Source organism: Mytilus californianus, unplaced genomic scaffold, assembly GCF_021869535.1.
Source record: "Mytilus californianus isolate M0D057914Y unplaced genomic scaffold, xbMytCali1.0.p SCAF_6, whole genome shotgun sequence".
In the NCBI taxonomy this organism is placed as follows: domain Eukaryota; kingdom Metazoa; phylum Mollusca; class Bivalvia; order Mytilida; family Mytilidae; genus Mytilus; species Mytilus californianus.
In genome coordinates, this window is record NW_026262712.1 from 68,771,846 (window position 1) to 68,795,310 (window position 23,465).

General features: G+C 31.2%; 1 protein-coding gene across 1 annotated transcript; it reads left to right on the forward strand.

The window, feature by feature from the left end:
- The first annotated feature begins 16,362 nt into the window (after window positions 1-16,362).
- Window positions 16,363-21,051, forward strand: LOC127706581 (calponin homology domain-containing protein DDB_G0272472-like). The gene is made up of 3 exons (XM_052211237.1): window positions 16,363-16,753; window positions 19,889-20,161; window positions 21,047-21,051. The coding sequence occupies exons 1-3, from the start codon at window positions 16,555-16,557 to the stop codon at window positions 21,049-21,051; spliced, it is 477 nt and encodes a 158-aa protein (XP_052067197.1). The 5' UTR covers window positions 16,363-16,554.
- Window positions 21,052-23,465: the final 2,414 nt, after the last annotated feature.

The window sequence follows — 23,465 nt, forward strand, 5'->3', positions numbered from 1 at the left end:
AGCCCCTTTCAACTAAATTTTATAGTTTGTTCCACTGTTGTTGTTTTTTCACCACTGTCCTAGGTTAAAAAGTGTGTCGATATCAAGTCTAACCCCGCCATATTATGAAAGTGCCTGTCCCAATTCAAGAGTTTGTAATTCAGTGGTTGTCGTTTGTTGGTGTATATCATATTTATTTTTTGTTATTGTATATAAATCAGGCCGTTAGTTTTATCGTGGTTTTTTTTTCATATGTCATTTGTTGGCCTTTTATAGCTGCATTAGTTTAGCTTATTGTTGAAGGTCGTACGATGATTTATAGTTGTTAAATTCTGTGTCATTTGGTCTCTTGTGCCAAGTTGTTGTATTGGAAATCATACGATAGCTTCTTAATTTTATATTAGATCTAATAAGCTTGATCATATTATTTTTTACGGGTGTATTGAAGATGTTCTTTCCATTAGTAACACGAACTTTTCTCAGTTGGTCACATTAATAGTCATGAACTACATAGTATAGACACCACATATACAGCTTTGTCTGTATCATTTTTAAACAGACTCCGAATTTGACTGTAGCGGTCATTTATGAAAAGCGAGATAATTTTAATTTTGAAATTATAAAAACAATCTCACCTTAGCAGCGATTAACCAACTTCATCCGCCTATGAACTATACATTTCTGAACTCGTAGATATACGATTTTCAAGAGATTGCAACTGATCCTCATATTTAGTTTGTAAAACGTTATCAGTGCCTGCGCAAACAATTAATTAACCAGGGTTTAAGATGTTGACTCTTTAAAACATGTTATCTACTTTACAGTTTTATCTTTATTTGTCTTTGAACTACTATAGTGTATGTATTATGTTCCTTATGACCGTAGACCTCTTGTCGTGGTTCGGTGCATCCAGCTTTCAGATATTTAACTTATAGCGTTCTTTAACTTGGTTGGTCCAGATATTGTGGATTCATTATTATTCGTTGGAAACCAATGTTTGTGGATTTCGTGCGTATAGGTGAACAACGAAATTAAATGTTCGTCGAATATCAAATTTTTCAAAGGCTTGTATAAAGACTTTGGCAAAACCACAAAAATAAAATGTCCGCGAACATGCAAGTTTTCCTTCATCCACGAAAATTGGTGCCCACGAAAATAAATGAATCCACAGTATGTGATAAGGACATATTTGTGTATTCTCTTATACTTATTGTCTAAATTTCATGAATTTCATCGGGTAAGTGTATATGTTTGAAAGTCGTGTGCACAATTTGAAAGTTGTGGGCGCCAGTTTAAAAGTTGTGCGCGCCAGTTTGAAAGTCATGCGAACCATTTTAAAAGTCATGCACACAAGTTTGAAAGTAATACGAAAAAGTTTGAAAGTCGTGTGGGCCAGTTCTTGAAATTCTAGCACACCATCTTTGAAAGTTGTGCGCGCCAATTTGAAAGTCGTGCGCACCATTTTGATCCGGCAAACGAATATATTTATATTTACGTGACCCTTAAGGAGCTCCTGAATTACGCTTTCCTATACTGACTGTATTATCAACTACATAATCTTTTTTTTTCTGGATGGCGTATCTATTGATTCGATTGCAAGTGTGCTTGTTCGGTGTGAGCCACTGCTCCGTGTTAAAGACCTATAATGGTTTATTTTAACAAATTGTGACCATGATGGAGAATTGACAATTGGCAATCATACCACATCATCGGATATCCATTGAACGTTAATTTAAGCTGTGCTGTATGTCTGTGGTGTATGCTACTGGATGCCAGATATGACAACGTAAACCATGTTTTGCAATAACGTATACGCGGCAACAGATCTTTCACGATCCTTTATACGATCATACAAATGCGGTACCCAATCTTTCAAGATCCGATATATCAATTCTCAAAAATATTACCGTTTTGGCAAACATTCTGAATAAACTAAATCAAAAATAACTTGACGAACTATTTCAAACAGTAATATTCTGTGAAAAAAGTAGTTAATGCATTAAAAATTTGAGCGTCACTGATTAGTCTTTCGTGGACACAAAGGCCCACTGGCGTAACGATTTTTTAATCCTTAATCCGTTGAACTTCAAAACAAGTATAGAATTCTACATTTACATAAAAGTTTGATGGGGATAAATGTTGTGTTCATATCAAACAGCACAGGGTCGATACCTCTGCTGATGGACAATCTGTTCCCAATTAAGGTATCATCAGCTCAGTAGTCAGTTCTTCAATATGATGATAGACCTATTTTAAATTATCCGTTCATGAAATTACCTCATGCAAAGTTGACCTTAGATGGATTTTGCTTTTATTGATTTTTTTGGTCCTTTTGTTTATATTGCATTTAAACTGTTTCGGTTTTTTTGTGATCCTTGGATTTCAAAGATTCGGGTTTAAGCGATCCTGGTGAGTTTTTATCCAGGAAAGTAATTCGGACACATGAAATGTATAAAGTGTTGTTTTCACATTCAAGTAATACATATTGCGAACTTAACTTAGGAATCAGACCTAGGAATGTTCCGTATATCCCGAATACACTAATATAAGATTAACAATACACAAGAACAATATAATAAAATATGCTCGTACTTACTAAAGTAAGATTAAGTAGTGTATGTTCTAATCCGAAATGACGCATTATACGTTCACTATCGCTTGGCTTACTTTGTAGCAGATTTTGTAAAACAAATCATTAACGGGTTAAGGAGGGATGATGGTCTGAGGGCAACGAATATATTCAACTGGGTAGAGAAACAAAGCAACATCTGATATTTCATAAATTTAAATAAAAACAAATTTTTTGAAAAATACGCTTCGTAGTGTTTGAAAAAACATCAGTATCAGTGTAACCCTAATCAATAAGTCTATTGTTAACCAGAGTGAAAGATTTAAAGGATAATGTCCTAAATTTGAAATATTTTCCTAAATACATTTGTAGTTTAGTCTACTCTCATATGGATTGTGCAAAATGATGTATTCTAATGAAATTTATGTTGAACTGGAATTTAATTTTCTTAGAGTTTATGTATTAGTTTTTGACATAATTTGTACGCGTTTCTCTAATAGAGAATATTGACCAATTCCCATGGGTACCAAATGCTTCCTATCAATATCAAACGTTTTTGGTATCATTGCAAATCATTGCACTGGCTAAATAGAAATATTTCTTATATTCAATGAAAAGATTTTTTTTTACATTTACAGTAATTGTAATAATATTTCAAAAATGTAAAAACATTAAATAATAATTTTATTATAATGTAAAGTAATGTTACTTTCTTCTTTACTTGCTATGTAAGAAGTATGTGACAATGTGAAAAATCGTAATGATCCAAGGTCAAATATTTACTGGTTATACATTGTATATTTATCCAGTCTTCTTAGGATTTTTGCTACACAAATGAATCTGCAACTCATATATTTTTCCTTTGATCTTACTGCCATATATTTCTAACATCATGAACGGGACCTGCTACTCGAAAATATAAGGCAATGACGTCTCGTTACAATGAAGCAACATCACGTGTTCATGTCCATACGCGTCAATTTGTCAATGAAATGCACGCGACTTCATTCATAGAAGCCGACAAATAACAAAACCCTTTGTATGCATAAACAAATGTACTGTCTATCTAATTTAATTTCATATTTCAAACCAAACAACCCCCCCCTCCAAAAAAAAAAAAAAGAAAAAAGAAAGAAATAAAATAGATAAAAAATAAAAAAAAAACAGAAAAAAAACAGAAAAAACAGAAAAAAAACTGCAGTTAGGACAAATTACCGATATAAAGCAAACTCGTTTGATATTCTTGCTGACAAGTCTGTATCAAGAACAACAATGACATGATTTTATATGTATGTAAGCTTGCAGTATTTTCATAGCCATGTAGCATCATGGGATTTGATATTATCGCTATATCCCTTGAATTATAGCAATGTATTCATTGACTTATAGTTCAAGACTAATAATACATTCTGTTATTAAATCCATATCAAATTCTATAGAACAGTATATAGCTCTATTGTTCTATAAGACCGTGGGAGAACTCACACAAGTAAAGTTTTATCATGATTTGAACTTGAAGTATATTAAGGGATGTGTTTTACTGTAATTTTCTACTTCCCTAATGATATAAGTCCGTTGAATTGACAATGACCTATGTACATTGATACATGTAAGTCAAGAAGAAGTACAATGATTCTGTACATTTGCGCATTGATTGGATAATTGCACACTTGATTTATCAACATTGCAATGTTAATATGTAGAAACCCGGAGATCCAAGAGTGAAAGAGAGACCTTTAGCAAAAAAACTTGCAGTCCAATAAACGAAGTCTAATGATCCTGCCAAGGGGAGGTTTCAAACTCACAATCTAATTGGTGACTTGCTAGATCCATATACAAATCGATATACATGAATAATCGATGGCTTCATTATAACTTCTCAGTTCCAAGTTGGCATTTATAATTTGTCAGTTCGAAGTTCGAATGCATTCGGAACATACCTTGGCTTCGTTAAATGCTAAAGCAACTTAAATCATTTCAATAACATTGATGTTCTTATTTTATATACTCCATTGAAATTAAATTGATTTTTTAACGTAATACATTACAGTTACTGTACTGTTTTGCTAAAAACTTAAGTGTATAGGATAAAATTTGAAACAGCCAACATGAGGCCTTTTTATAATCATTGTTTAGTAGTAATAAGTGTATAGAAATGTTGTTATTTAGTTTTGAAATTTTACATTCATAGAAATGTTTCGGAGGCATCATTTTGAAATTTGAGTTAACCCATACTATACAAGATTTATTTTATTCCATCTTTTTCGTAACTTGCATGATTATTTGTTCTTTTTATCAAATTTCAATTTATTAATGTTTATAATTTTTTAATTTTTTTTTGTACTTTTCCTATGCTTTTTTGAAAATTTTATGTTTGTCAAAATAGAATACATAAGTCGTTCTTGTATTGTACTGGTATACCACAGTCCCAGGTTAGGGGGAAGGTTGGGATCCCGCTAACATGTTTAACCCCGCCACATTCTGTATGTATGTGCTTTTTCCAAGTCAGGAGCCTGTAATCCAGTGGTTGTCGTTTGTTTGTGTGTTACATATTTGTTTTTCGTTCATTTTTTGTACATAAATTAGACCGTTAGTTTTCTCGTTTGAATTGTTTTACATTGTCATTTCGGAGTCTTTTATAGCTGACTATGCTGTATGGGCTTTGCTCGTTGTTGAAGGCCGTACGGTGACCTATTGTTGTTAATTTCTGTGTCATTTGGTCTCTTGTGGAGAGTTGTCTCATTGGCAATCATAGTTTTACCACATTTTCCTTTTCATATATTATGACGCTCAATTCAATACGTTACATTACATTTTACACCAATTATAGTATTGATCAATATGTACATTTATCTATTGGTTTGCGAAGTAGAACTATGTATTACCTTTGGTATAAATCAGGGGCCATTGTTAACCTTTATAAATTAGAAAGGATATGAATATATAGTAAGTAATGTAAGTAAGTACATTATTTATTATAGTGACATGTGTAAATATGTACAGATTATAAACATATAGTATTTGATTAATATTAATACACCCAGCACAATTGACCTAAAATTCACCTCAAATGAACTTAAATAATTATAAAACAATTATATCACGTTCTTGGAAATATACAGAGGTTATTATTAACACTTTATTGCCAAATTAAAAGTCAATAAATTGGAATTGTTTAATTATTTGCTACTTTTATAAATGTTAATCAATCAATTAAATTAAATTGAAGATAATAATTATAAAATGTTTTAAAACTATGCAATATTTAACAATGATAGCTAGGAACTTTCTCACACCTTATGCTTATTTACAATAAGAATATGCAAACAGGATTTTACACATTTTGTACATGTATAAAGTTCATATTAAATAAAAAATAAAGAAAAAACATTTTACATGTGTTGGTGCATCAGAAAAATAAGAAATATCTAAAATTCCACAGCAAATTTAAAACTCCAATATAATTGAAAGTATTTGAAAAGTAATTAATAATTGAAAATATGCTTAATCAGTTCACATTAATTCAAATTACTCTCAAATTTGTAATTAATTACATATTATTACAATTATCTTTTTTAAATACACAATCTTTGTTGCTAATCCTATACAAATTAGAAAAGAATCATTAGATCCTTATAATTATACGTATATGATACTGTAGTGAAATTACAAGTTATAACAAATGTGTATCGTAAACTTGACACGGATAGAATGTGCAGTCAGAAATTCTGAATTTCAATGGAGACATGTACATTTAAGTTATGTGAACAATTATTTATTCTTATATAAAATCTTATTTCTTTTTATTGTTGTAGCTGAACTTAACCCGGTGAGTATACAATATAAAGCAATTGTCATTTTGGCCCATAGTTGGCTTTTACTAATCATGCAGTTAAGTTATCTCAGCCATTAAGTGTTTAAAATAAACAAAATGACAATGACAATTAATCTTATATCAAACTATAAACCATATTTATGCTTTGTCAAAGTATTGTTTTGTATCTCAATAGCAAATATAAGTATGTTCTAAAATTATTGTATTTGATAGAGTTCAAGATCTTTAATTAAATGTACTTGTTGTTGTATTTATATCCGGAACAATTTGTATACCATTTTTGTATATCCGCCTGTCCTCTTGTTTGTGCAAGACGTTTCCGTCTCAAAACTTTTGAATATTTTGAAAGTAATAAAAATAACCGAAAAGTACAGATATTTATTTATTCGTACTTATTTTTAGCAATGCAGTTAATTTTGTTGTCTTAATCTTCCTCTGTTGTGTAAGGATAGAGACTATATCTGGGTCGTCAAACCGTTCTGAGTAATTCATGTACGCGTATTTGTAAAGTTTACCTTTTGTGAATTCTTATAAAAGTTGAATACACCAAAAGCACTCAAACGATAGTGTATGTTTCACTAGTTAATTCTAGCAAATTTGTTTCACGCTCAGTAAAACATTATACAAACATTTTTTATATTATACAATTTTTCAAGTCAAGTAAGGTATGTTGTTTTTTTGCAACAAAAACAAAAAACAAATGATAAAAGCAAACAACATAATGTCTAGAAAGAAAAATAAACGACAAAACACCACAACACTACTATAGAAAGTTTATTATAAAAAATACCCCTCCCCAAAAGTCAACTAGGTGTTAGTTGAGATGCATCTTCATGTAGCTGTCATATGTTATTCCATATTGCTTTGTTGATGTCATATAATTGACGTAACAAATCGTATTCTATATAAAAAGGACGCCGCAATTTCATAGAATTTGCAATTTAGGAAAAAAATTTAAAAAAAATAAAAAAGTTACTGTCACAAATTATTTCATTTTGCTTTTCGAGGTACTATATTGGAAAATACTATTTAAAAAAAGAGAAAGGCACTATTTTATAAAGCTGGGTTTGGACATCAAGGTGAAGAACTTACATGTAAATACAAGAGCAAATATGTATAAAATTCTGTTCATCACGTTAGTAAGACCTTTTGATATTCAAATTTCAATAACATATCATTAGCAAAAGAAAATCAAAAGGTTTTGAATAGTAATCATTATGTTGTTAAAGATTAATACCTGGAATTTAGACTAATTGTCTTATCACAAATTCGGAGTTTGCTAATGAATGTTGAATATAAAGATAACAGTATCCAAAATCTACCAAAAACTAAAGCTTACGTAAACTGTTTTACGGTAATATAGCCCTTCGTAGGTATACATTTAAATATAGCTTTCAGATGGTACAAACTAAGTGTCGCTTAGTCTATTAAACCTTTTCATAGACTATCCAATTTAGCACATGTTTACAACTCGAGTAATCCTGTAATTATAGTCTATTGATATATTTTGTTGCTGACTACTTGTATCACAAGTGTTTGTAAAATGGAGCTCATTAACTGTAAATCTACTCACAAGTATATCATTGTTAAACATGTGATTTCAAAAGGTCGTTGACTTCAGAATGACAAGATGATAGCTGCTGGTATGAGTTTGTTTATTGTTATAAAGCAGTGTTTTACTATACATGTACTTCTTTACATTTTAAGATGAAAAATAAATTGACCCAAAGAAGGCAATAATATAATTGCATCTTGAAAACATTTTTCAATTTCACAGAAAAAACTAAAGCTTTAATAAATTTGAAACATATGGATAGTATGCAGTGGCGGATTCAAAGGGGTGGTGTGGGTGGTGACATGGTGGTCTGGGGGTTAGAAAACACCCTTTTTGTGACGATCAATGCTTTTGAATGGGGACATATAGTTAGACCCTTCCCTTTATCCTTGTTTGTAACCTCCTTTCAAAAACGGCTGGATCTGCCCCTGGTATGTATCTATAGCTAGTATAGCGGATAGTCATTAAAAAACAACTACCAATAGATCAAAGATACTAGGCCTTATGTTTTTGTTTCGAGTAACTACTAAAAGATTTATCAGAACATGTGTTTATATATTATATATAGGTGGCACATCCTCTTCAGACATTATCACATTTTTTTTTAAATTCACATCTTCCTGAACATGCATGAACTATTTGCCACTGGACATTAATTTCATGACGGAATAGATCAAGTTGCCTTTCACAAGGTTTTATAGTACACGCTTTTTTGTGTACAAAGTAATTGCATGGATGATCAATGATTACAATTTTAAGATGGCGTTGTACTCTAATCAAGGTATAAAGAACCATATTTGTTACTTTTTATTGATGAAAGAAACTTGCAATCGTCAAAAACATTTTTAGATCCACAGATTAAATAGCAGGATATTTAAAAATCAACGTGAAAACTAATTACAAACTATTTAGTTTAAATTTGAACACAGCATTTTATTTCAAAACAGCCAGAGCCAATTTTTGTTCTAATATCTTGATTATGATACAATGAAATCTTACCCTTGTGGTCATTCAGGCGTAGTTACTTAGTACACGGAAAATGTATGTACTATGAAAATAAGAAGGCAAATTCAAGCAATTTGATTGGACGAGAAGTTGTAAGTATGAGCTAAAGCAGTCATATCATACCAAACTTTACAATTGACTTATCCATACTGTCATTAAAACATGATAATGGATGGAGACCAAATCCCAAAATTGATTTGCTCGTTGATGTCATTGTTGAATTTGGTTTCCATATTTACAAATAGTAGTTTTAATTGATCTTAGTGCTCTTGACTTTGTTCATTATTGCTGTTTACAGTTACCATGTTCTCTATAAACTATGAATATTTTTCGTTCAAGGATATTTATTCCTATAACGAAGGGACTGACACTATCGTTTATGTTGACTTATAAATAAATTTTATTCTGATCATGTGTCTATCCTCGCAATTTTCTCCCAAACTATTGCAACAATCGGTATCAACGAACATTGACTGCAATGACTCATATGAAGAGTAGACTGAATATATTTTTTTTTTTGCCATGTTAGTAAATTTAATCGTGCTGATTTATTGCTCACAAAATCATTCAAGGACAAAAACTCCTGTAAGTACAGTTAATTTGTCTTTTTTATAGATATTTTCCTGTTGATAATAAGCCCCCCCCCCCCCCCTAAAAAAAACAAATAAAATAAATAACACGGAATAGTAAAAATCTTTTTAAAAGACAGAAACAACTTTAAATATAGGAGTCGACTGCATATTTCGATTACATGACTTAAATCTAGATCTTGTCCTGCTAATATTTTTTTTTTGCGACTTTATGTCTGTTATATTTTTCAAGATAAAAGCCATAAAAAGACAAAAACAAAACACAAAACATTACGTTAAATTAGTCAGATAAGGACAATAATTCATACAATTAGTAGATTCGGTCAACATGTATAGATATCATAAGGTCGATTTTAAAATTATGACAACTCTGCTCCTTTCAGATATTGCTTATCTATAACTATATACAAGATTATAGACAATACTTTCATTTTATTTAAAACAAATTGTGTGTACATCACATGAACGCAATGTGTACTTCATCAAATACGGATGTTTTTTCGTCACTCATTTAAAACTTTTGAGATATCCGTGCATGACATTTAATTATAGTAACATTACCTCTAGTTATTACACATTTAGTGTGTCGAATTAAGAAAGATATATGACGGAATAGTAAAAGAAGCGTTCAATTGAATAATAAATCTTTCGCTGCGGCCAAACTTTTTTCTAGATACATGAATATCATAGCTTACCTAAAAACATACAATAGTTATCAAAGGTACCAGGATTATAATTTAGTACGCCAAACGCGCGTTTCGTCTACATAAGACTCATCAGTGACGCTCAGATCAAAATAGTTATAAAGCCAAACAAGTACAAAGTTGAAGTACAAACATTCAAGTTTTACATGTTGTATTGCATGTAAAAAAAAGGTTATATACTAAATTTTGGACCTACATGTAAATAAGACTTTTAGCAAACTGAACATGCTGAATTTTCAGAATTTAAACATCTGAATATTAGAGGGGCACTAGCTACAAGATATATAAAAAGTCTTAAGTATGATCTTTTTTTGTTCAATCATTAACAAAAGTGAAATAATTTTTCGCTTTTACTAGCCAGTATGGTTCAATTTTATCAAATTAAACTAAGAAAATTTGATCATGTATTATTCACTTGAAAGTGAATGATACAACCTCATTGAATCCGTATTCATGTGAACTTTCATTTAATCCCTTAGCTAGGGATGGATAATGCATGAAATGCACGTGTTCAGTTATTTAAAGGAAAAGAATGTCATTATTGAAAGTCAAACAAAGGTCAATTATTTGATTCACTGATTCGATCCACACAAAATAATTCTTATACAGATAAAAACCACGATTCACACATATTTTCAATCTAAAATATTAAATTTAACAGACCTAGAAAAATCCAATTGCGCGAGATTCTCTTTCTATTAACATCTATATTTATGTTTACATCGCTTATATGACCATCGAACGTCTGCAGAGGTCAACTCAATAGTTAATTAGATGACCACAAGACTAAAATCCACACAAAGAAGTTACATATTATTAAAGTCATGTTCTTTAAATTGTTTATTTTACACTTTTTATAATTTGGATGAATGTTTTAGATGGTTATAAATCAAATATGAGAATTTAAGTCAAATCGGCGAATATGAATTTAATAGCTAGTGCCTCTATTAACGAAGATGAAGCAAATTACAAAAAGATATATTCAGATTTAGAAATCAGAAAAAAGATAGTAAGAGAATATCGATACATCTGACTTGAAGTTATCATATTAGCTGCCTACAACTGAAAATAGAGAGATATAGAATTTAAGGGCATACGATACAGTAGAGATCCCTCGTTGATATTTTCTTGAAATTTTGGTAGAAGGTCAATTTCGATGTGTACTTTTGAAATATGCAAAGAAAAATATACCTTCATGACTTACTTTTTGAGATAATTTGGTTTGAAATTTGCATATTTGAAGGGAAAACCCTGAAATTTCATAAAAAAGGACTTTTAAAGAAAGTTACAATACTTTTGAACGAACAGTCATAACTTAACCGGGTTTTTTGTAAAATGTTCCCTTGATCCATGGCATGACCATGCTGTAACAAGTTTAAGGTTAAACAAAATTGTTGTTTTCTGAATTTACTTTACTATTAGTGAAATAAAGAAATTGACAATATTTTTGCGTCTATTCAGAAGTGCAGAAAAAAATCGATCGTTGATTTTTTCTTAAAATTTTGGCGGAGTGTTCTTTAAATATTACTTGATTGATTGCAAAAGAAAAAACTGGGGGTCCATGTGCTTGTTTTTTCAATAAAAGCAATAAACTTTGATTTTTAATTGCAAACGGGACGTTTGCCAATAAAGCGCTAAACTACGTTGAAATAAGTTTTAATCGCAATAACGTCGTAAAATCATTCCCGCCGTTCATGATTACGCTGTCAAGTTCAGTGGTATAGCCAAGTTTTTTTTTCGAAAGCAATGATATTATTCATTAAAATTTTTAAAGCTGGTTACTCGTAAAATAGCATAAAATATTTGCCAAACCTTTATGAATTGTTACGAATCTTGGACATGCTGGATACAAAAAGTATTCTAGTAAATTACTTTTAGAAAAGAAATGTTCGGAAACATCAAAAGATAAATTTGATAAAAATAAATATTTCATAATCAAAATATAATAATAACAATAAAAATAAATGGGGAATGTGTCCATGGGACACAGATGATGCCCCCGCTTGCATATAACGTTATAAAGGGATATAACTCAAGAACTGTAAAAGTGACGCTACCAAAATTTGTACTTGATCTGAGTTTTGCGGTAATAAGCATTGTGCATAAGTTTCATAACATTTGGTTGAGGCAAACTAAAATTAGTGAACAGAAACAAATATTTCAGAATTTTTTCCATTTGTTAAGGGGCATAACTCTAGAACGGTAAAAGTGACCCCACCAAAATTCAAACTTTTCATGTCTTCTTTGACTGTCCATGACGTTAAAATACTAAATCCCTGGGATGTGTTTTAGTCTCTGATGCATGATTTTTTATTATTAATTGTTTTGGCTTTTAACTAGCTGTCAGTAACTGCGAGTACTCTCAAATCGTACTTTCTTGTTTATTTGACCTGTTGATACTAATTTTATTGCTTTTTTGTTATTTAATGTTATTCAGGGTTATATCTGGTCTATATACCAGCTTTGATAAGTGTTTGGTATAACTATAAATTTTCACTTCGTACTATGAACATCAAAATTATTTATTTTGTAAAAATATTTCCTTTCTCCATTGGTACTATATACACGTATACCTAACAACAAAATTATTTTCATTTACCTGTGTTTAAAGTTAGTGCAAATAGCTGATATTTTTGTTCGAGCATATTGTTTTTCTTTAATTGTTTAACATTTCTTACCGATATAACATGTTACTTTTATTATTCTTCCCTTAGTTTATTTATTTTGTATTTACATTGTGTCATAGGTCAAATTTATTTGTTCAGTGTATGTTCAATGGTGTTAATATGTCCTTTGATTGAGTTAAGCTATTTCAGTTGATATTTTATAGTGTGTCTTTCTATGTTGTGATGTTACACTATTGTTTCGGAAAAGGGGTGAAGGTTTGGTACCATTAAAACGTTTAAACCCGCTGCATTTGTTTGCACCTGTCCTAAGTCAGGAATCTGATGTTCAGTAGTTGTCGTTTGTTGATGTGGTTCATAAGTTTTTCTCGTTTCTCGTTTTTTATATAGATTAGACCGTTGGTTTTCCCGTTTGAATGGTTTAACACTAGTAATTTTTGGGGCCCTTTATAGCTTACTGTTCGGTGTGAGCCAAGGCTCCGTGTTGAAGACCGTACTGTGACCTATAATGGTTTACTTTTATAAATTTTGACTTGGATGGAGAGTTGTCTCATTGGCACTCATACCACATCTTCTTATATCTATTGATCTGTGTTTTGTGGTAATAAGCATTGTGTATAAGTTTCATAACATTTGGTTGAGGCAAACTAAAGTAAGAGAACGGAAACGAAAAATTCAGCAATTTTTCCATTTGTAAAGGGGCATAACTCTAGAATGGTAAAAGTGACGCCACCAAAATTCAAACTTGATCTGTGTTTTGTGGTAATAAGCGTTGTGTATAAGTTTCATAACATTTGGTTGAGGCAAACTAAAGTTAGAGAACGGAAACCAATTTTGGGACGTACGTACGTACGTACAGGCGGACAAGGGTAAAACTTAATGCCCCCTCCGCTACGGCGTTGGCATAAAAAATAATTTGCATCTCAGTCCGACATTAATCCTTCAACTCATGCAGACAACACAGCTTGGGCATATTTTTAATTATTCAAAAGGTCCCAACAAGACAAAATATGAAACAATTATCAAGTAAGTGGGATAATATAAAAATAAGGACAGTTGGTATGATTGCCAATGAGACAACTATCAACCATATTTCAAATTACGAAGATAAACGCAATCAAGGGTCACCGCACGGCCTTCACCAAAAAAAAAGCCTCACTGTTTAGTCAGTTTTAAAAAGCCCCGACATGAAAATGTGAACAATTCAATCAAGAAAACTATCGGCCTACTATATAGGCATTATATGAACACAAAACCATACCCAAATTAACTCGGGTCAGCTTAGAACTACTCTGAACATGTTCAAAAAGGTGTATATTTAGAGCTGTTTCGAGCAAATTCATGTCGTAATTGTCTCAATAAAGTCCATTACGGTGTAGTTTAACATTTCATAGGAAGTACAGCAGTCGGTATTAGATCATGAAATTGCATGATTTTGTATCAATAGATAAGTTGCCTAAGTTTATTTGTCTTCAGGGTATTTTTATACCCCCGTAAATGAAAGTTGGGTGGCGTTTTGTTTTACACCTGTCCGTCTGTCCGTCCGTCATTCCGTCTATAATACGGGGCTTATAACTGTGTCTTTTAAACTGACAGTTCTTTTTCATACACATATGTATTCCACTGGGTTAAATTCTAAAAATGCCGTTAAACTTTTTAATGTACTTATTCAAAGTCAGGTGCAGTATGAGGCGTTGTCTTTATTTATCATGTTATTTTGTCATTTTGTTGATAGTCTCTGTTAAATTTATTTGCACAATTCTCCATACAGTTTTCCAAATGGTGTAGATATTATATATAGATCAAGACAGTACGTTGATATCTTAATTACATTTAATTACTTATTGGTCTTTTTGTTTAGTTGGGTTTCTGTCTCATCGACGTATCATTATTTGCATATCTGTTATTCATTTCCTATATGAAATAAAACATATACAAGAGTATGAATGTGGATTTAATTTTTTTTTTCACATTTCAAGTTAATACTGTTGACCTCAATATTAATGAATGAATATAACAATTTTCATGATATGGCCGATTTTCTTGGCAGGTACTTTTTTTTCAAATTCGCGCAACCGGATTTGTGACGTCACTGGATTTTCCGCAAATGTGACTACATTTAAAACGACGTCGCGAAATGTAATCGTTCTTATTAGAAACTTCGCGAAATTACAACGTTCTGATTAACAACGTCGCGAAAACAACACGAACAGTTTTGAAAACGTTATTATCTGCCCCTGCTACTGTATCGTATTCCCTTAAGCCAATTAGACAACTTTCAACAAATAATAAATTGGTCTTTGTTTTGATTAATAACATTCATCCTATTCAAACAGTATCCTAGCTCAAGCTAAACATCAAACTGTGATACAATTTTAAATAGAACTGTATCGGCGTTATTAAAGCTAAAATCAGTCTTCAAAACTCTAATACCCGACATAAATCACCGTCAACTACTGTATGACAGACGAATTACTCACGGATTTCTGAAGGCAGCAACAAAACGGCAAACAAAAAATAACTGTCTTGGTTCGATACATCCTGTACGTATACCAGAATCAAGATGTTGATGATTATACAAAGAATGAATAACATTTCAAAAATTGATGCATTTTTTTAGCTAAGGTTACTCAAATGAGTAAACAAAACTCGGATAATATTTTTAATTAATACGGACAACTCGGATTTGTTTCCTTGATTTGCCCACATGAAATAGCAGCAAACACATTTCTAATTTAATTGCAGTTGTTTGGAAGTAAGTAAGAACGAAATAACAAACTATTATATTACACATATCAGATTTCATTTTATTTTTAATTATTCATCTTATAATGATACTGTAAGAACGCTTTACATTGAATGGTCTCGTCGAATGAAAGGAAACAAAAAAGTTTGATAAGACACAAGGGGTTAGTCATATGTACCGGGAATCGATTGCAAATGATACACTGGACTCAATCAGACAATCAGATACAGTGGAGATCACTTCTCACCTCTCATTAGAACTGTTAGAATAATCTGTCATAGAACTGTTCTAAACTGTCCTAGAACCATTCTACATAGAACAGTTCTACCCTAGAACAGTTCTACCTTAGAACTGTTCTAAATAGAACTGTCAGAATCAGTTCTAGGTAGAACTGACCAAATCAGTTTTAGGTAGAACTGTCAGGATCAGTACTGTTCTAGGGTAGAACTGTCTAAAACTGTTCTAGGTAGAACTGTCTAAATCAGTTTAAGTTGTAGAACTGTCAGCAGAACTGACCAAATCAGTTCTAACCGTAGAACTGTTAGCAGAACTGACTAAATCAGGCGTCAGGATGACAGTTCTACATACTGTCCTTGAACAGTTCTCCTGACAGATTCTGACAGATTTGATGAGAGGTTAGAAGTGATCTCCACTGTATTTTAAAACACAGAACGTAGCTGTTTTTCCAAGTTGGAAAGTACACTCAACAAATGTTTCATTTTCATATGTTTTCTTTCTCCAATTTCTAGCAACGTCAAGCATCCTTGACGTACTCTGAGCTTGAACAGCGTAACAGAGAATGTGAGGAAGAATTAGAAAACGAAAAGGTTATTGTTAAACTGTTCGAGTTCGAAAAAGAAGATCTACAAAGACAAGTGGAGAAATTGAAAATTGAATCTGAGTTGAATTGCGATAAAATACGCCAAGCAGAGGAAAAAATTATTGCCATGAACAGAGAAATCATTTCTAAAAATGTACACATCGATAGTCTTAAGTACAGGATGGCTACTTATAGTAAAGAACTGAAGAAAAAGGAGAAAACTATACAGAATCTTTCCGACAACTTTTACAAATTGATGGATGCTCATGAAAAAAATAGCATTGAAAAGGAAACACAAGATAAGAAAATTAACAAGATAATAGAAAGTAAGTGAAATCTAATATGACAACAGCAGAATTTGTTTTATGCTGAAACGAATAATAGAGTGGGTGTGGTTAGCTCAGAGATTTATAAATTTACACTGTTTTTAAATCAAACAATGATCAAAGTAATATCATATTATGATGAATAGTCTTTCGTCAAATTCCATAATACTAGTAATCGTTAAGAATGAAAAAAAAACAATCATTGTTATTTCGCATTGATTGTCCTTTAAATGATCATATTAAGACATCCTATTATGCCTTTTAACTGTATTGCTATATTGAAGAAAATAACATGAGATTCATCAGGGTAAAATGTTGCCAAGCGGACTTTTTATGGAGGAAAATATTTCGACGATTTTGGTCGGGAAATTAAATAGTAAAAAAACTATTACTTCAGGATCTATCTTAAAAGTAGCACGTAACATATTCTTGATTTTACGTCATTTGCTCTCTGGTGGATAGTTGTCTTTATGAAAAGCATACCACTTTTTCTTATTTATATAATGTAATACATAAAAACACAATAGGAATAACACAAGTATTGTAACAATAAAACGATGTGGTTTAACTTATAATTAGACACTCTCCACCAGAAATCTAATGACGTAATAGTTACATGCATCAACTAAAAGTCATCATACGGCTTTCAACAATAATCACAACTCATACCGCACAAAACACAAACATGAACATATCAAATGAGAAAACTAATGACCTGATTTTTGTACAAAACATATATGATAAAGAGCAATCAACGACAACTATAAAATAACAGGGTTCAAGACTTGGAAAAGCACACACAGAATGTGGCGGGTTTATACATGTTATTGATTGTGTAAACCTCCCCAAAATTGGTACAGTGCTGCAACAGCATATGATAGCGCTAATACACGAAATACACGAAAAGCAAATATCACCAATTGCAACAAATGGCAAACACTAAATTACAGGCACCTGATTTGGGACTGATGCATTAATAATGCATAAATAATGTATCAGGGTAAACATGTTTGTGCGGCTACAAACTTTTCCTTAACTTAGTGCCCGAGAGGGTTCTTCGTTATCTGTAACAGAAATGTACGTGTACAAAATCTGTTTACTCTAAACAAAAAATACTATTTTATTGACTGATACCAACCTTTAAAGTAGCTGTGTTTTTGCAATGATCGGTAGCATTTTTCAGTTGACAACATTGATCAAGATTTATAGGTAATATATATATATAAAAAAATATTTCAATAATCCGGTATGTTCAATACATATAACCTCGGGTTAGTCAATTTTTCGAAACATTACGGAGTATGGTAACCATGAATAGTAGTGAAAAGTAAAATCACAAAAATACTGAACTCCGAGGAAAATTCAATCGGAAAGTCCCTAATCACATGGCAAAATCAAATGACAAAACACATCAAACGAATGGACAACAACTGTCATATTCCTGACTTGGTACAGGCATTTTCAAATGTAGAAAATGGTGGATTGAACCTGGTTTTATAGCGCTAAACCTCTCACTTGTACGACAGTCTTATCAAATTCCATGATATGAGTTTCAATCATGATTTGGTTAAACAAATCACAAAATTGTGTATTGCGTTTTTTTAGGTCTGTCAGTATATTACAATGATAATTAAAAAAAATCATCAAGTCTAGAAGATAAAAATCAGAGATATCCGCCTTTCAGCAATCACAAAAGTCTCATTTCCCATTCAATTTAACAGACGATTTATCTCAAAATACTTTCAAGTAAAACAAAGATTGTTTGGTTTATTTTATTGACTCCAGTAAATATTTTTTTTCTGTGTGAGTTCCAAATCTATTATACAAATATGTTTGTTGAATGTGAAATCAGTGTAATGTCGAAGCTTAACGATGATTAACACTGCTTAAATACTTCAAATGCATATATATGCACGTTAAAAAATAGCGGTTTTTATGCAAAACAATCATAGGTTTAAACGTTGTTTTCAATTTAGACTTGTTTATTTGTTTTCGTTTGGGCTTGAATTATATTTGCCTTCGGATTAATATGATCCGTTTATTCTATTTCGACCCTTCAAAATCCAAGTCTATCCTAAATTGAGGTGAATTATATGCCTTTCCAAATACTATATCGATTCCTAACATCACTGAAGAGACATTAATTGTCGATATCCGGTTACGATGAACAAACATGTTTGCACCTCTTGTTTTGCGGTATACCATCTTTTCCGCAAGTTTATTGTTTTCTGTTGGTATTAAATTTATAATTAAGATCCATTTTTATAAATCTTGTGATCCGTTTATTTGGCAATCGCCGATTGCAGTCGGAAGGGTTTAAGAACATTTATTGTTCGACCTGTTAGTCTAATACGTTTGTTAAAATATACTTTTTCACTTTTTTGGTCTTTTGGAAAATGTTGTTTGTGCTGTATTTAGAACCCTATACAAAGAAATTTGTTTTGCATGCACACGTATAAAAAAATTCTATTTTTATCCAACGCAATCATAGGTTTGAATGTTGTTTTCAATTCAGACTTAAATATATACATGCACGATAAAATTATTTTCTCAGGAAATTACAAAATCCTTCACATATCAGGTTGGGTTTTTTCAATATATGTGTTATAAAAAAAACAAAGGCACACACATATACGAACACAAAACAGGAAATCTAAAAACTTTATTAAAAACATTTTCTTTACGGAAAATAAATTGTCAAGATAAAAAATGTGCATACTCAAAATATCAAGAAACAATAAACATGTATTGAATATACATGCTGCATTTTGAATGTTTAACAAATACCTGCACTGGTAAAAAAACATGTAGACAGGGATACTCCGTAATATACTTGTAATTAAGGTCTAAGACAGGGTTTATACTGTGAAACTCTCGGTTAAGCTTATATCGCCTTCGCCCTCGGCTCAGGGGATATAAACTCTAAGCAAATAATGTCAGAGTTTATACCCTGTATGAGACCCGAATAACAAAAAATATCCACTACATTTCAAATGCATCCATATACAATTGGAATGCACAATTTACAGGTTTTATCTTCAGTAATCGTATAGAAAACAATCATCATTGTTTGCAATAACATAACATTTTCAAAGAAAACAATGAAATTATTGTTTTTTGTTTTATTTTTTAAAGAGTTTAATATAACATCAAAACTTCAAAGAGAGCTTGACACCGAAAGGAAACAGCATGCAATATTCTTGAAGGAATTAAGTGAAAGTGAACAATTAGCTGTAAAGGAAAAACGGAATGCAGAAGATTGCGCAAGAAAAGCAGACATAGAAAAGAAAAAGGCAGAAAATGACGGAGAACTGGCTAATATGAAAATCAAACAATTAGAAAAAGAAAAACTGGACCTTCAAATTCAAAAAGACGAAATAATTGAACAACAAAAGCTTGCAAAAACAGGTAATAAGAACAATTACTAAATGAACAATTTGGTTAAGGTTTAGTATTGGTAAATTTCTATTAAATGCAAATGGTATCGTTTATGCGTTTTCTTTATCATTTACTATTATTACCATCAGGATGGATTCTAACATGTACTTCGTTAACTAATTGGGGCTACTCAATTAAGCAAAAAACCGAGGTTGTCTTTACTCTCGAAAGTCCCAAACTTGAAATTAAGTAGACATGTTTACAAAATTATTTCAATCTGATTTCAACATTTGTATGCAGTCGTTAACGTTGCTGTGGAAAATATTTTGTGGTGTCTGATTTGCAGAATGTTTTCGTTGCTTTTGTATCAAGCAAAATAACCAATTATGAAGCAGAAATTGTAGTTATGGTAGTATCTTGACTTTCACCATCATTAAGGTTCTTTCAAAATCATCACGAAAGCCAAGTAAAACGTAAATGTAGGTTATTTGGTGACAGGACATCCTCATCAGCATCAATATATATACAAAAAAGAAAGTGAAAATATTAGCAATACCATTTTTCCTTTTGCCTTAATATGGTCTTGTAAACGTACAACTTCATATTTATCATGTTTATATAAAATGTAGGGATGCGCAATTAGAAGACATTGAAACAACTACTGTCTGTTATTATATCGATTCTATAAAAGTCAACATTTATGTTGTCAATAGGAACATGGTTTTGGTGTATTTCTTACTTTAAACAGTGTGTGTCTTCAAAAAAATTTTTGTTTTCATGAACATAAACAACGTCTATGTATACCGCAAACAATTACTTTAGGTTGTATTCTTGATATTGACTATACCATAACTATATAGTTACTTATCTTAACACACAACATTTTGTTAGTGTAATATCTGTCTGTATTTGCAGTTTGACGAAGTGTGATCCTTTAGTAACATTTACTTTCACTAATACATGTACAATTTAAAACATCAACTCGAGATATGTTTACCGATTATGGACGAAAACTGAAACTTGTTTATATCAAGTGCGAATCGTTCACGGCTGCGCATACATTCATATCTCACTAAAGTGAGAGAAAAAATATATCAGTTAATAACTTCTCACAAAATTGTGTTAACTTAATTGTTAAACTTTAAATAAAACACTTGTGTTTCTGCATGTTGTTATAAAATTGAGCGACTACCTTTGCATCTCAGTTTAAGGTTATGTTCTACACACCGTATTTTTAATATGTAGATTTAGAAAAATGTATTATTGTTTATTTAGTGTAAGATATATTCCATGATATATGATTGCAGGCAAACGTCAAATTAAACTTAAGGTGGTATGTGTGTCTTTCGCATTCTTGGATTGTAAAAAAACAGAGAATCTAAGGTCCAGATTTTCAATCAAGTTAGCAAAATTTGATGCAGGAATGCAGATAACTAATGTGAATTTGCATTTAAAAGGACAAATTTATAAGATTATAACTTATAAATATTAATATTTTTATAAGTGTAGATAATATTTGCCTTTTTTAAAGGTTTTCAAATTAGTACTTTAAGGGGAGGTAACTCTAAAATAGTGCATTTTTTGAAGGAATCTACATTGAATTTTGCTATTTTGTATTTTAGCCAGAAAAAACGCACGGTGACTCTATCTTTTCTTTTGATATTGTTATAGCATTTTCTAAAAGCTATCTTCTCGTATTTTATTTTGCAATTCTGTAATTTAGTTTAGCTTCTAATCACATAATGATGTTTTTTCCTGTATAACCCATACAAATTTTGTCATTTTGTCCTAATCTGTAGCCTGAGAAAATGCGCGGTGACCTATAATTTTTATTATATTTTTTAACATAAATCAGTATATACTACGTTTTGGCAAAGTATGAACAAATTCTATCATTTTTAATTTAGACTCCCATACCACCTTAAACATCTTAGCATGGACATGTATTTTTTCGTCTTTTGAAGGTATGAAACAAAATATCCTACTCAATCAACAACAAGAAAAAGACAAACAGAAGACAGATATTGAGTTGAAAAAATTAACAGAAGAAATAAAAAAGTTACTGGAAGAAAAACAGAAATCAGAAAATAACTCAGATAAAAGTATAGATCAAAAGCAGCTGTCTTTAAATGAGAGTGAGAATGCAACAAAACAAATTGAAAAATTAGTGAAAGATAAAGAGGAAATTGAAATACAAAAACAACAGGTAGAAGCTGATTTGTTATCAGAGAAACAAAAACGGGAGGGTAAGAATATTAGAAGTATTTTCATTACAAAGGAAATTAAGGTGTCTTTGTGAATCAAAGCAATGACCAAGACGATGGTTTTCTAGGACATAGACATATTGTCGTTCCTTGTACTCGCAAAACCAAAGTTAAGTAGCGGCGTTCATTTGATTGGGGACTTTCCTTTTTGAATTTTCCTCGGAGTTCAGTATTTTTGTGATTTTACTTTTGCATGTTTGGTCGGAATCAGGACGTAACTCCAAAGCATTCAGATAGGAGAGAGCAACTTTCTATGTACATGAAACTTTATCCTGGAAAACACTCTCAAATTAGTTGGTGGTCCATTACAATGCATAAAGTCGTCCCTTTCCATCTTACACCGTTTTACATTGACAGCCGAAATTTACAGTATTTTACCCTTATTATTAGAACTTATTTATTTTATTTATTGTAAATTTGTTCTCGTCGTGAATTTACAGAAACTTTTCGCCACTGAAAAGGAAGACAATAGCAATCAATCTGTTAGGTAAGCAACAGTCAAGATAAACATAATGTCGAGCTCAAATCATCGTTCGAGTACTAAAACGTACATCTTTGTACGGGTTACAAATTGCTTATTATTGCATATTTTTGCTTTATAATCAACAAATCATGCTAACTATTACAATAATATACAAACAATTATGATTGAAAAATCAAATGTTCTGTCTTATTATCGGTAGAAACTTTCAACACGACAGTATGTTAGTTTTATCAATGAGAATAATTCTATGATTCTGGCAGGTAGCAAATTCAGACATTTTAATTTTCAGCACATGGTGTGCGCATATGTCCTCGCATTTGTCGGACGACAACACATTATCATAAAATAGTTAAGTTATATACAGTATTATGGCAGGCATAAAATTGAAATTAAAACTGCCACGAGTCATCAGAAATAGAAAAACCTGCGTACCACGTAGAGATATATTACATTTTTGCATGCAAATAGCTTCACATTCCGTCACAAGTCATCGGATTTAACATCTGGATTCTTTTTATATTACGTTTTTATGTATTTATACTTACAACATTGCCAAAGACAAACGGTCTTATTGTTAGAATTGTGA

Coding starts and splice junctions, on each gene's coding strand:
- LOC127706581 (XM_052211237.1), top strand. CDS start 16,555: ATGAACAGAGAAATCATTTCTAAAAATGTACACATCGATAGTCTTAAG. Junction 16,754..19,888: donor AATTAACAAGATAATAGAAA/GTAAGTGAAATC, acceptor TATTTTTTAAAG/AGTTTAATATAACATCAAAA.